The 14,219-nt window shown below is 37.5% G+C and overlaps 3 protein-coding genes across 3 annotated transcripts; 2 read left to right on the top strand and 1 right to left on the bottom strand.

Moving 5' to 3' along the window:
* Nucleotides 1-370: 370 nt before the first annotated feature.
* Nucleotides 371-3,012, top strand: LOC103442872 (monocopper oxidase-like protein SKU5). Its single transcript, XM_029104914.2, has 7 exons — nt 371-520; nt 788-897; nt 978-1,248; nt 1,340-1,469; nt 1,591-1,951; nt 2,281-2,649; nt 2,751-3,012. Exons 1-7 carry the CDS (start codon nt 371-373, stop codon nt 3,010-3,012), a joined length of 1,653 nt encoding a protein of 550 aa, XP_028960747.2.
* Nucleotides 3,013-3,669: 657 nt separating this feature from the next.
* Nucleotides 3,670-4,221, bottom strand: LOC103442873 (seed lectin subunit I-like). Its single transcript, XM_008381667.3, has one exon. It carries the CDS (start codon nt 4,219-4,221, stop codon nt 3,670-3,672), a length of 552 nt encoding a protein of 183 aa, XP_008379889.3.
* A 6,922-nt stretch (nt 4,222-11,143) lies between these two features.
* Nucleotides 11,144-13,705, top strand: LOC114825877 (monocopper oxidase-like protein SKU5). Its single transcript, XM_070825733.1, has 7 exons — nt 11,144-11,326; nt 11,419-11,548; nt 11,731-12,088; nt 12,183-12,551; nt 12,689-12,945; nt 13,071-13,146; nt 13,268-13,705. The coding sequence occupies exons 1-7, from the start codon at nt 11,144-11,146 to the stop codon at nt 13,338-13,340; spliced, it is 1,446 nt and encodes a 481-aa protein (XP_070681834.1). The 3' UTR covers nt 13,341-13,705.
* Nucleotides 13,706-14,219: the final 514 nt, after the last annotated feature.

The following is a 14,219-nucleotide window of genomic DNA, read 5'->3' as shown; positions in this document are numbered from 1 at the left end:
ACGTGGTAGAGGACATGTACGTCTTCGAAATGAAGATTAGCTACGAGTTGATCAAAACAAAGCCATGACTAATTCATCTAACCAGCCGGCTTGCTTTATCTTGGTCACTAATGTTTGTTGTGCTTTTGACAGAAAGAAATAAATAAATAAATAAAATTCCATGGTGTACTACTATTTCTATTACTTTAAGTGCTAGATATCAACGATTGATCCTAATTCCCAGCTGTTTCCTTTCCTATTCCCAGCTTGTTTTTTCCCTCCCTTTGTTACTTACGTATATAATATAAGCTTACATGGCCTATTTGCAAAAACAAGAAAACCAGAAACGCAGAAAAACCAGAACCTGCATTGCAAATTTAGGCCTTCAAACATGGCCTGTACCGGCTTTAACCGCCGCTCATTTGCGTGGGCAGTTCTGATAGCAGTAGTTCTTGTTGCTAGAGCCAATGCTATTGACATATTTCTGGAATGGCATCTTACACTTGACACCACACTCAAGCCTGTGACCCGAGATCAACCTGTAAGAACAAGAACAAAACCTAGTTGTTAGTAGTTTTTTCTTTTTTTCTTTGGACAGACGATATTATCTATACTAAGGAGGTGAGGAAGTGGACTAAGCCTGACTGGGCTAACCATAATAATGTAATTCAAATTCGTCTTTGGCGAGAATCGAACCTAAGGCCTAATCACTTACAAGTGAAGGAATAGCACTAGTTTTTAGTAGTTAGTTCTCGGCAGTTCCAATTTGCCAATAATGGTTGTTCTAAATTTCCTTGATTTCGAGCAGGTTATTGTGATTAATGGATTGTTCCCAGGGCCACTTATCAACGCCACTACGAATGATTTTGTTCATGTGAACATCTTTAACGACATGGATGAACCTCTTCTCTTTACATGGTACGTAACAAATAATTAATTTTTGCATGGAGTTCAAATGTTGGTCTGAGAACTTGAGAAAAAATGTGTTTCTAGTGCAGGAATGGCATACAGCAAAGGTTAAACTCATGGCAAGATGGAGTTTCCGGAACAAACTGCCCGATTCAACCTGGTACAAACTGGACTTATGTGTTCCAGACCAAGGATCAGATCGGCAGTTTCTTCTACTTCCCTTCCATCAATTTCCACAAGGCTGCTGGAGGATTCGGACCTATACGTGTCATCAACCGCAATGTCATTGCTGTCCCCTTCCCCAGACCAGAAGCTGAATTTGATCTCCTTATTGGCGATTGGTTTTATGACAGTTACCAGGTCTTTTACTTGATACTTTGTTCATGAACAACATCAATTTGCTCCATTTCTTTTGGCTGACACAATTTTTTTGGGCATGAAATTCGAATAGAGTACTAGGGCATTGATGGGCACTCCTCTAGTGGCATACCATGCAATCCCTGATATAATTTTGATGAATGGCAAAGGACCTGTTGGTAACCCCATGTCAAAATCCTATGAATCATTCAATGTCACACAAGGTACTTTAATTCAGATTCCAATTACTGAATTCAAATCTCACAAACAAAAATTGTTACTGCTATTTAATTTACGTACAATAGTCTGACCAATATTTCATATGATGGCATATTTGTTATGCAGGGATGACTTACAGGTTGAGAATATCAAACGTGGGGAATGCTTTGAGTTTCAATTTCAGGATTCAAAACCATCAAATGGTGCTGGTTGAAACAGAAGGATCCTACACTGATCAGATCGCGTTGGATTCTCTGGATGTGCATGTCGGCCAATCATACTCGGTTCTTGTCACAGCTAACCAAAATGCAGCTGATTATTACATGGTGGCATCTCCCAAGTTGGTCAACACGTCTGAATTTACTAGCCTTGTGGGCATTGGGGTTTTGCACTATTCCAATTCAGTCTCACAAGTTAGTGGGCCTCTGCCTGATGGACCTGACCCTTTTGATTTAGATTTCTCAGTCGATCAAGCCAAATCTATTAGGTAAGAAAGCTTCATCAACAACGATTATTGCTTTGTACTGGAACATTCTCGTACAAACTATACAATGTTACCAACATTCTCGTACAAACTATACAATGTTACCTATTTAAGCGTTATTGCATAGGTGGGCGAGGGATTTATAATTTAGGGTATTGTGTTTATTGTCATACATGTTTATAACATAATGTCGATTAGTAAATTATGCGATAATGTTGCACTCTACGGTTTCAGTGGAGAACTACTTGTATATGCTATATAATCAGCTTGGAATAATTCTCATCATACACAGTCTAATGTCCCCATTTAATTTGTTCCTTCACCATGATCAGGTGGAACTTGACTGCAGGAGCTGCTAGGCCTAACCCACAAGGAACCTTCAATGTGTCAAATGTGACCCTATCCCAAACCTTCATCCTCCAAAGTTCAGTAGCTGACCTTGGTGACGAACCACGTTATGTTGTCAACAATGTGTCATATAGAACACCAGAAACCCCGTTGAAACTCGCCGATTTCTATGTCAATGGCACTGGTGTGTACCAACTTGATGCTTTTCCGACTCATTATGTCAATGACGATGCTGCATATGGAGTGTCCGTCGTGACTGGAATCCACAAAGGGTGGATAGAAATTGTGTTCATGAATACTTTGGATGCCATGGATTCTTGGCATTTAGATGGTTTTGGATTTTATGTCGTTGGGTAAGTAAAAAACTTATACGTGCGACATGTTATGTTTTTAGTCTATTAATATGTCTATCAAATTAACAGTCAGACAACATATCTATGGTAATTATCTGCAGGTTTGGGAATGGAGATTGGTCAACGGATTCACGGGACACATACAACCTCTACGATCCTGTTGTGAGATCAACAGTCCAAGTGTACCCTGGAGGATGGACTGCAGTTTATGCATTCCTTGACAACCCTGGGATGTGGAACTTGAGATCTCAACTGTTAAAGCATTGGTACTTAGGGCAAGAACTCTATGTGAGAGTTTATGATGCTGACCCTAACCCTGCTAAGGAGAGCCCACCACCCGAAAACCTCCTTCGATGTGGTTAGTGCATTCCGTTAAGTCCATGATTAAGCCCTTCAATTTGTTTTCAATCGTCATAATTTAACCTCTAATCGAAACCCTACCTAATCTTTGACTTTATTTCTTCTATGTGGAAATTGCAGGAATTTTCTCTTCTCCTCCGGCTCCGGCTCCGGCTCCAGCTTCATGGACTTGATGCTGATTGGGAATGACCTTAATTAGTAGAATTATAGATGCATTATGAATAACTAGCTAGCAAACTGCACACACAACTATGAGTGTGCTTGAGTGAGGCTAGAATAAATTTATTTGTTTATTTAAGAGGTTTTTATTTTTTTTATTTTTTTTTATTTTTTAAGGGTAAATCGCAGTTTACTATCCTCAAGTTTCTTGGTTTTCAACATTTGGTACATGAAGTTTTTTCATCCCAGAGTCATACCTAAAGTGTTAATTTTGGGACAGTCTCATACAACCGTTAATCTGGTTGTTAAGTCTTTCGTTAACTGATGACGTGACGCCCATATGGACAATGACTGGGCAACACATGTTATTAAGGGGTCCACTTGGAAATTAAAAAATTTTTAAAAAAAAAAACACACACACACACACACCCGTCTTCTACCTTGCCCAACCCTCTCCCTCCCTTCTACACACCCACCAAATTTACTCAGCCTAACTTCAAATCAATTCAAACCCGCTTCGTAATCAATCAAAGCCTGCGTTTTATTCCCACTACTTGGATCCAAATTCTTAGCAGAAATAGAACTACCCACTTCAATTCCAACATGAATATTTCCATCACTCAATGCATCAAATTTAACCGCAACAACTTTGAATTTACTTTTACCATTTCCCAGAGAAAGCCCAAATAGGCTAAGATTAAAACCCTTTGGAACCATTACAAATGTCAATCCATCCCCACCACCGTTGTAAATAGAAAACAAGAAATTCGTCAAAAAAGACACAGATTTCCATGGCTTACCTTCATACAGCTCGATGGGTTTCTTGTAAATAGCTCGGCCGACGCTCGAGCTCATTGAACTGGTGAGTTGAACTGCGTATCTGCCATTGACGACCTCTGCATCTCCGTACAAAGCAATATATGACCCAAAGTTTGAAACTTTATCGAAATCAGTGAACGAAAATGAGGAGTTGGAGGCGGTGAAAGTGGTTCTGAGGAAGAAAACGAGGAAATCTAATGCGACGAAGTGGGTGGAGATGGAAGATGCGACCATGGATGAAGTGGGTTGGAGCTGAATCTGGGTGGAGATTGAACAATGGGGTTTCTAGGGCTTAGGGAAGATGCTCATTTGCAATTAAAGGTGAATTTCTTTGGTTTTTTTAGGGTTTGGAAGTGGAAGAAGGCAGAGGAGGAGGGTAAAGAATATGGAGGGCCCGCAGCGACGACAAGTACTGAGAGGTGGACGACGGCAAGAGATTGCTAATGAATCTCAAGTCATTGTGCTTGAAGAAGGATTATGGGGGGGGGTTATGGAGGTTCGTGACGACGAATAAGAAGGAATTTGAGGCTATGAGGTCGCAGATGCCTCTGGCTTTGGGCGATTGTGTCGATCCGGGGAAGTTCATGTTGGAGGCGATATCAGAGGAGTTTCTGGTGGACAAAAGAATGGAGAGGAGCGATAGGGGGTGTGCAGAGGAGAGGGGTTACAGAGGAAAGAATGGGAGGAAGGGGTTGGGGGAAGTAGAAGACGGGTGTGTATTTTTTTTTTTTTTTTTGAATTTTTAATTTCCAGGTGGACCTCTTAATGACATGTGGCGCTCAGTCATTGTCCACATAGGCGCCACATCATCAGTTAAACGGAAGACTTAACAGCCAGACTAATAGATGTATGAGACTATCTCAAAAGTAACACTTTAGGTATGACTCTGGGATGAAAAAAAATTTCATGTACCAAATGTTGAAAACCACGAAACTTGAGGGTAGTAAACTGAGATTTACCATTTTTTTTAAATATTTGAGGTATTTTAACATCATCTGTAAGTAAGGCTTTAATAAAAAAAACAATAAAATTTGGACCTAAGAAATTACATTATTGTCTATCATTTTTTTGTGTCATAGAAGACTAATTTGTCTTTTCACCCTCTTTTGGTTGACAAAAAGGGTTTTATTAATTAGTAGAGATAGGATTGGCCATGTTTACATGGTTATGATGCTGGTGTAAAAAACAACAAAATTTATGTTGCATGTAATTACTATCTTGTTGGAATGAGTGGGCCTCGAACGAAAAAATATCTAAAATCATTAAGGGGAAAAATACCCCTCCACAATGGAATTGGATCCTCTCTGAGGCAATGCCTTAGGATCCTACTAACCGGACAACATGGGCTGTTGGATTTTGATCCAACGGCTACAAACAGGGGGTCCCTCTAAAGTTATAATAATTGTAGCTGTTAGATCAAAATTTAACGGCTCATGTTGTCTGGTTAGTAGCATTGCCTCGGAAAGTATCCAATTCCCTCCACAATTGAACAAAAAGTGGATGATATGGGTCCTTTCTGTTTTATATCTTTAATCATTTTGTTTAATTGTTCTATTTCCTTTTTGTCGATAATGAGGATATCTTTAGGCCGATTATCGCAACACCTAAAGGACTCCCCTTATTTATCTTGATACAAATCTCCGATTAAGTTAGCTTTTCCGCACTTGTTGCTTTCTTCGTCACACTTTACTTTGGGCGCCGTAGCATTATAAAGAAGGTCAAATTAACACCCAAAAAAAGTGATCCAAAAATGTATTTGCATTAAAGTTTCAAGGTATGTCCGACCTTTATTTCATAATATTTGCTTCTCGCACCCAGACACCAGAAAGATTGAGTGAGATAAGTGCACTAGCATCCGAATGCACCAAGTGTTAGACTACGGAGCGGAGTAAGCCCCTACCTGTTTACTTAGAGAACCTGGGCCCAAGCATAACGAAGATTATTGATTGAACTAGTAGTCTGATAAGAAACTGTTCACACTCAATTTCTCGCTCAATCTAGTCGAATGAATGAGAAGGTAACTCCCTTTCATGATCTTGAGCTTTAGAGTAAACAAACAATTTTTTTGTGCCCAGCTTCAAGCCAAAAAATTATAGTTAGGCAGTAAAGTTCCCTCAGTTGCAACAGGCCATGTATGAGGAATTGTCACTTGCAGAAGACATCGTTCATTACCTTATTAGATAAAGAGGGACTCAAACCTCTTCCTGACAAAAATACCACCATTGAGGAAAATTCAGACTCACTTTTGGTATCGATTCTGAGAAGACTTTTGCCCACAAATTTTATTTTAGTTCAATTTTGATGAAAGAGTTAGAATGGTATATTTTTTAAGTTTTAATTGACAAAGAATGTTCTATTAATAATTAATTTGATTTGCAAATAATGTAAAAATATTATATGAGCACACATGTAAACCTGCAAACTTTTTTTTTGCTTTAATAGTTTTACACCTTTAAACTTAATTCATTGGCTTTATTACTGGAGTACGGATCCTCGCCAGATCCTCTTTGTGAGAATTTCAGGGTCCATGAGTCATACCCGTTCATCGAATATCGTACGGTCAGAAATCATTTTAAATTTTTTTATTTAAAAATAAACATAAACAGTACTTCACAAAATTGACCGCACGATGTACGATGAACGGACACTATTCACGGATCCCCAAGATCCTCACCAAAAGGATCCGGAGAGGATCCTGTTGGTTATTACTGAATTCCCTTTGGTTGCATGTTGGTGGTCCTTATGGTATTCTTGCTATTTAATAAGCAAAGCTATCGCCACTTAGTACTATGATTTAGTGATATTTCTCTTCACTTATAAGTGAGAGGCCTTAGGTTGGATTCTCGTCAAATACGAATTTGAACCACATTATTACTAATCCATTGTGAGGCTTAATATCGACCTTCATTTTAATACAAATCGAAAATTCTCCAATCAAAATATTTTCTATTTGTTATTTTTATCCATATCTCGAATATCATCTTGTATCATATTTAATGAATTTTGTTTATGTGTGTTGTAGTACTAAGTGGCGGATAAGACACTATTTTTAAGGTATGTTGGAAGACGAAATGTTAATGAAAATTGTGACAAACATAGAGATAGGAGAAGGGTTACTCAAAAAGAAAATGTATCCATTCAATCCTCCCATGAAGATTGGAATGACGAAGTTTTCTTCATGTCTAATTTTTTCTAGTCCTTTCAAAATACAATATTATTCTCATCTACTTTCAATATGCTATAAATTTAGGGATTATCATTTCCAATCCGATAATTTATACCAACGAGTCCTTGGAATAATAGTCCGAAGCCATTCCTCCCTCAAAGACAAGCAATCAAAATAGGAGAGTGCATGATTTGGAAACATGCCGTACCCCATCAAATATATGAGACTTTTTTATTTTTTTATTTTTATATTTATTTATTTTTTATATTTATTTATTTATAATAATGTCACATCCCAGGTTCGACTCCGTTGTAACACGATATTGTCCGTTTTGGGTCATGCCCTCACGATTTTGTTTCTGGGAACTCACGCGAGAACTTCCTAGTGGGTCACCCACCCTAGGACTGCTCTTACCCGAACTTGCTTAACTTCGGAGTTCTGATGGAACTCGAAGCCAGTGAGTTCCCAAAAGGCCTCATGCTATAGGGAGGAGAGCATGTACATATAAGGCACATGACCCAGGATTGCTCTTACTCGAACTTGCTTAACTTCGGAGTTCCGATGGAACCTGAAGCCAGTGAGTTCCCAAAAGACCTCATGCTATAGGGAGGGGAGCATGTACATATAAGGAACATCACCCCCTCTCCGTTGGTCGATGTGGGATCTTACAATCCACCCCACTTAAGGGGAACCCGACGTCCTTGCAAGCACATCCGCACCGAACGACAGAGTGGCTCTGATACCATTATGTCACATCCTAGTCCTAGGACCGCTCTTGCCCGAACTTGCTTAACTTCAGAGTTCTGAAGGAACTCGAAGCCAGTGAGTTCCCAAAAGGCCTCATGCTATAGGGAGGGGAGCATGTACATATAAAGCACATCACCCCTTCTCAGTTGGTCGATGTGGGATCTTACAAATAACATTTATTTTTGTTATAAAGATGTTTTACTCAAAATGAAATGAGAGCCTAAATATTTTATGATAAATTTTATTTGAACCCTTATAACTTTTTTTTACACTCAATTTACTCTCTATGCCTATATTATTTTTAATTAAAAAGCTAATATCTTTTAAACTCAAGTTTATTACCTAATCTACCCTCACAAACTCAATTCAACATGTAAATTTATTTTTACACCCATTTAGGAAATAAAATTCTAATTGAATAATTTTTATTAAAGAACTAATTTGAATAAAACCCCAAATTGCATAAGCATAAAGTCAGAAGGCATGCTTTCGTTAATGTAATACAGTATTACGTCGTCATTGTTGTATTACAACATTATTCTATGTAGAAATTAATAGAATTTCTTAAGATGATGTGCCTCATTGCTGGAGCTGCTACGTACATCACTATGGCTCCCATCACTATTGTTGCTAGCTAATTTGTTTGTATTTTGGTGTCTCTTTGTTGTGGTATCTGCTGCATCCTAATGAACCAATTTTCCGTTATTCCATGATCTAAGGTAAGTGGTAGCAAACAACATGCTCATTTACTTTAGTAAGTGGTTGCAAACCCTTGTTTCTTTAGGTTAGCCCTAGATTTTCAACCATGATGATGGAGTGGATTCGAGGAAACCAAATTGGCAGGGAAGGCTTCGCCACCATTTACACAGCAAAACACAATAACTCGTCTTTTCAACATTCAAGATTGATGGTTGTGAATTGAAACTTAAAAACTCATCTTCTTAACTCTAAAAAAAATTGAAATCAAACAAAAAAAGTTGCATAAATCAATTCATACCTTAGTTGGAGGATTTAAAACTTCAAAATCACCATCCATTGATAAAAAATAAAAAATAAAAAAAAACCTTGTTTTCTCTATAAGAGCTCTTAGCGTTTTAACCGGAATGAGCGTAGGATAAATATTGCGTAAAACTAGGGTTTTTTTTTTTTTTTTTTTAACAAATGATATTTTTACATTAAGAAGGTGGGGGAGTAGGCTAAGCCTCACAATGGACTAGCAATAATGTGGGTTTATTGATACATTTTAGTTTAATTGTTAGTCTTATCGTGTACTTGACTGTGATTATGCAATAGGATAAGAAAGACAATTCACATTTAAAATTTAAGTTTGGTGTAGAAAGAGGTTATATGGGTTCAAATAAAAAATTTCTTATTTTATTTATAACCTAAACATGAAATTAGGGATTAAAGTGTCTTCCTTTATTATAAAATAACAAAGTCATCCTCCAAAACTGAAAATTATAACAAACAATTAACAAAATAATCTGTTGTACCATATTTGGGACTCACTTTCTAGGGCTCACTCTTTAGCCATGAGCTATGTACGAAAGAGGGAAAGGAAACCCTTGTCTTATAAAAAGGATCTCTCACCCTCATTTTAGGAGGGTGAAAATTTTCTAACATCTCTACTCTCTCAAAGACAATAAGCCACCATGTGCAATGTAACTCTCATACATAGTGAAATTGGATTTACACCCCCAACTTGAGGTAAACCACAATATTTCACATGTGTTCTTGTGTTTGTGTAATTTTACGGTCAAATGTAAGTTGGTTCAAAATCAACCTGATTTTGTACATAATCAATAGAGCATACGTGTACGTTCTACTAAATGTGACAGTATATTTTGCATTTTCCGGAAAGAATATCAGATAAATATGAAAGCTGGAGCTAACATCTTGTTGCGTGCACGTCGGATTAATATAAAAATGTATAAGAACCTTTTTACCTTTTCTTCTTTGATGTACAACTATAAAACAAACTTGTAAGGTCTTCAGGTTAATTGTCACGTAGTATAAAATAATGTCTAACGATCTCGCAATGTTGTAAAGTTTAACTGGAATTCAATCATCTTCTACAGAAGCCCAACTCAATCAGATTTCTCTTTCAAAATAAACAAAAATACTTCTTCCGAATAGTGTGCTAAGCCAAACTTCGTGCACGGCCTCCTAAAGTGCTGAGAAAAACAAGGAAATCTTGTTCTCATTTAATTCAAATGTGCCTCTACAATTTTTGTCATCTTTTTCCTTGGCTCTTTGTGTTTACACCTGATCAAAGTGTCGTAGCTATCTTATTTTGTTTGTTTTGGCAGGCGTTTATAATCACTATGATATTAATTTAAAGGATTATATAATTAATTACTAGCTCATTAGCCGTTAATTACGTGAGAATACACAAGGAGGAGGAGGAGGAGGGTAGTTTAGTGCAGGCTTTGCAAGATTCGAAGAAATTGAAGTCCATGTGAAATGGCATGGCCAAGTGTTCCTGCAGCTCTTCTCATATTCTTTGCCCTAGCAGTTTCTGCTGAGGATATATTTCTTGACTGGCACGTCACACTTGACACAAGTATCAAACCGGCATCTGTCGACCAACCTGTATGAACAACATCACAGACTAAGAGTTCAAAACTTGATTTTTATTGTATTTGTTTTATTTTATCTTATTTGTTTTTCCTGAGATCTTTTACAATTGGTAAATTCAGGTTATCGCCATCAACGGGCAGTTTCCGGGGCCGCTAATCAATGGCACAACCAATGATATGTTTCATATCAATGTGTTTAATGAAATGGATGAACCGCTGCTCATAACTTGGTGTGGCCAAATATCGTGTGTTTATATGATCTGTAGTGGATTGTGTTAAATTTATGCATAATTAGTGTTCCAAAAAAAAAAAAATTTAAGTCCCCTTAAAATCATATTTATTGATCAATAGTCTCTCATTCAAGTTTAGAAATAGAAGAAAGACTAATAAATTAAGTCTAAGATAAACTGAGAGAGATCTAGTTCCCACACTCCGTTTGTCAACGCAATTTTTTTGTGTGTCAAATATTAAGTTATTTGAAGTGCAGATAGAGAAAAAGTGCCAAAATCACTAGCATTTAGGGAAATATTGATTTGACATTTAGAGCCCTAAAGATTGAGAGTTGTAATGGTGCAGGAATGGCATACAACAAAGACTAAACTCTTGGCAAGATGGGGTATCAGGCACAAACTGTCCTATTCTTCCTGGCAACAACTGGACTTACATGTTCCAGTTCAAGGATCAAATTGGCACTTTTTCCTACTTCCCCTCACTCAAATTCCAGAAAGCTGGAGGAGCTTTTGGTCCGATTCGCGTGAATAATCGCGCAGTTATCCAAGTACCATTTCCGAAACCAGAAGCAGAATTTGATCTTCTCATTGGTGACTGGTACGAAAGAAGCTACAAGGTACGTAATTCACAACCGACCGACATGTAATTGATCGACAAATGTGAACTGTGACCAAAATATGTAAATTTGTTGCTCTAATAATGTAACAGGAAGTTAGGTCCTTGATGAGCACCAAGACCATGGCCTACAACAGCACCCCTGATAAAATTTTGATGAATGGAAAAGGCGCGTATTTGGTACCTCCTACAGAAGGCCATGAGTCTTTAAATGTTACAAAGGGTACGTGCAATGATGAGTATACATTTATGAAGTTTTTCTACATTTTGGTTAATCGCATTTGGAATATGTTGATATTATTGGCACCGTTAACTTACAAATGTCGATACATGGTTGATATGGCATCACTCTATAGTCTATATATGCAAATATTTACGATTAAATATGCTATTATATATATGCAGGGAAGACTTACAGAATTAGGATATCAAATGTTGGGACTACATGGAGCTTCAATTTTAGGATTCAAAGTCACAGAATGGTTTTGGTTGAAACAGAAGGATCCTATACAAATAAAATTACATTGGACTCTCTTGATGTTCATGTTGGGCAGTCCTACTCTGTGCTTGTCACAGCTGACCAAACTGTTTCAGACTATTACATGATGGCAAGTCCTAAACTGTTCAATGCTACAGATGTGAGCAAATTTGGCATTGGTGTACTGCATTATGATAACTCCACCACACCTGCCAGTGGGCCTCTTCCAACTGGTCCTGACCCATTCGATCGAGAATTCTCCATCAATCAAGCTAAGTCCATTAGGTAATGCTCGAGACTTCTTCATTGGTTGCTAATTGATTTTGGGTTAGCGTTCAGAGTGATCGTCTTGTCTTGTGATTATTTTTGTCTTGTGAAGGTTGAACTTGACCACAGGGGCTGCAAGGCCTAATCCGCAAGGATCCTTCAATGTACATAATGTGACATTGTCACAGACATTCATATTGCATTCATCCACTGCAGAGATTTTTGGTTTACCTCAGTTTACAGTCAACAATGTGTCTTACTTGGCCCCAGACACACCACTAAAGTTGGCTGATCAGTTTCTCAATGGGTCGGGAATTTACGATCTTGATAAATTTTCTACCAACTCTTCAAATGTTGAATCCGTACGTGGAGTTTTTGTTGCCACGGGGACCCATAAAGGGTGGATAGAACTTGTTTTCCAGAATGATTTGGAGGACATGGATGCTTGGCACTTGGATGGATTTGGATTCTTTGTTGTTGGGTAAGCACAAGTCTAACATTTTTAGGGGTAACGTTTCTTGTCGCTCAAGTATTAGTGCCATTGATTAAATCCAACAGTACATAACATATCAAACTCCCATATTTCATACCAATATCGTTTCTCAAAATTTATTTCAGTTTTGGAGCTGGAAAATGGAAGCCTGAGTCGCGCTCTACTTACAACCTTTATGATCCAGTCGTGCGATCTACTGTGCAAGTGTACCCTGGCGAATGGAGTGCAGTTTATGCATACCTTGACAACCCAGGAATGTGGAATTTGAGGTCACAACACCTGAAAAATTGGTATTTAGGGGAGGAGCTTTATGTGAGGGTGTATGATGCTGATCCCAACCCTGCCAAGGAAAGGCCTCCTCCATCTAACCTCCTTCTATGTGGTCAGTAATAGTGTTGTTAATTGTACCCCATCTCCTTAATTTCTCAGTCTTATTATTAATTAAGTTAATAATCCTCTTGTCTTGCTTAAACATCTATTTATTCTTTTATATCTTCATTTTTGCAGGAGCGTTTGCTCCTTCTCCGCCTGCAGCTCCGCCACCGAAGCCATCTAATGCACCATCTTTGCAAACAGCAGAAGGGTAATACTTGATTAATTATTCAAAGTGTTAATTATTCTTGATTATTTTTGTTTTAATTTGAAAAAATTAGTCCTATGATTCAAAGCTAACCTATCTTTCTTTCTTGTTTGCGTGTTTGTAGGTTTCACGTTGCTTGCATCTGCATTGTTGCAACATTCCTTCAAATTTCTCGAGGATTATCCAATTTTTTATAGGGGTACCAAAATGGCCATAGATTTAAGAAACTAAATATTAATTTTTTAGAATATTCATTGGCAAAGGGGGATGTGCAAACACTTTCAGAGGCATTACAGTAATCTAGTTTTTATTGTAATAATGTTGAGATTTGATTTCTCACCTAGCCAATGAAGGGAACGACAACCCTTTCATCTATCCATATTATAATATGTAAATTAATAAAATCATGTGAATGTGTGCTGCATATAAACATATTCGAACATCTCAATTGAGAGACATATTAGCCACTTGAGCAAAAAAACTCATTGCTTAACCTTCTCTAGATTGGTGACTATGTTGACACAAGAAACCCCAAAAAAAAAAAAAAAAAAAAAAAAAGAAAGAGGAAGGGACTTGGACATGGAACTCATGCAACTACACTTGTGGCAAGAATGTCAAACACGCTTACATTTAACCCATTTGACAACATGGTGTCACTAACAATCCAGATCCCTTACCTTTTTTTAGAATATTCAGCACAAGAAACCTTGTTTTTCTCTTGGACTAGGCACAAGTTAAAGTATATTAAAAATAGAAATGAATGACTCAGTCCGTCAACAAGACTAATTAAGTCTTTGCCTAAAGACCGATGACAAGAGAAAGAAGAACGAACTCATACAAGTCTAATATTGAATTCCAATGAAAGGCTTAGCCCACCTTAACCCCTTAATGTAGAAACAGAAATGAATGACTTGTAAGTGAGAGGTTTTAGGGTCATACAAGTCTAATAATGTATTTTAAAAGACGGTCCAATGTATTCTTTTTCACTTGTAAGTGAGAGGTTTTAGGGTCAAATCTCACCAAAAGCGAATTTGAACCACATTATTGCTAGTCCATTATGAAAGGCTTAGCCCACC

The sequence above is a fragment of the Malus domestica genome, chromosome 07, assembly GCF_042453785.1.
Source record: "Malus domestica chromosome 07, GDT2T_hap1".
In the NCBI taxonomy this organism is placed as follows: Eukaryota; Viridiplantae; Streptophyta; class Magnoliopsida; order Rosales; family Rosaceae; genus Malus; species Malus domestica.
This window is presented reverse-complemented; position numbering and strand designations above follow the sequence as displayed.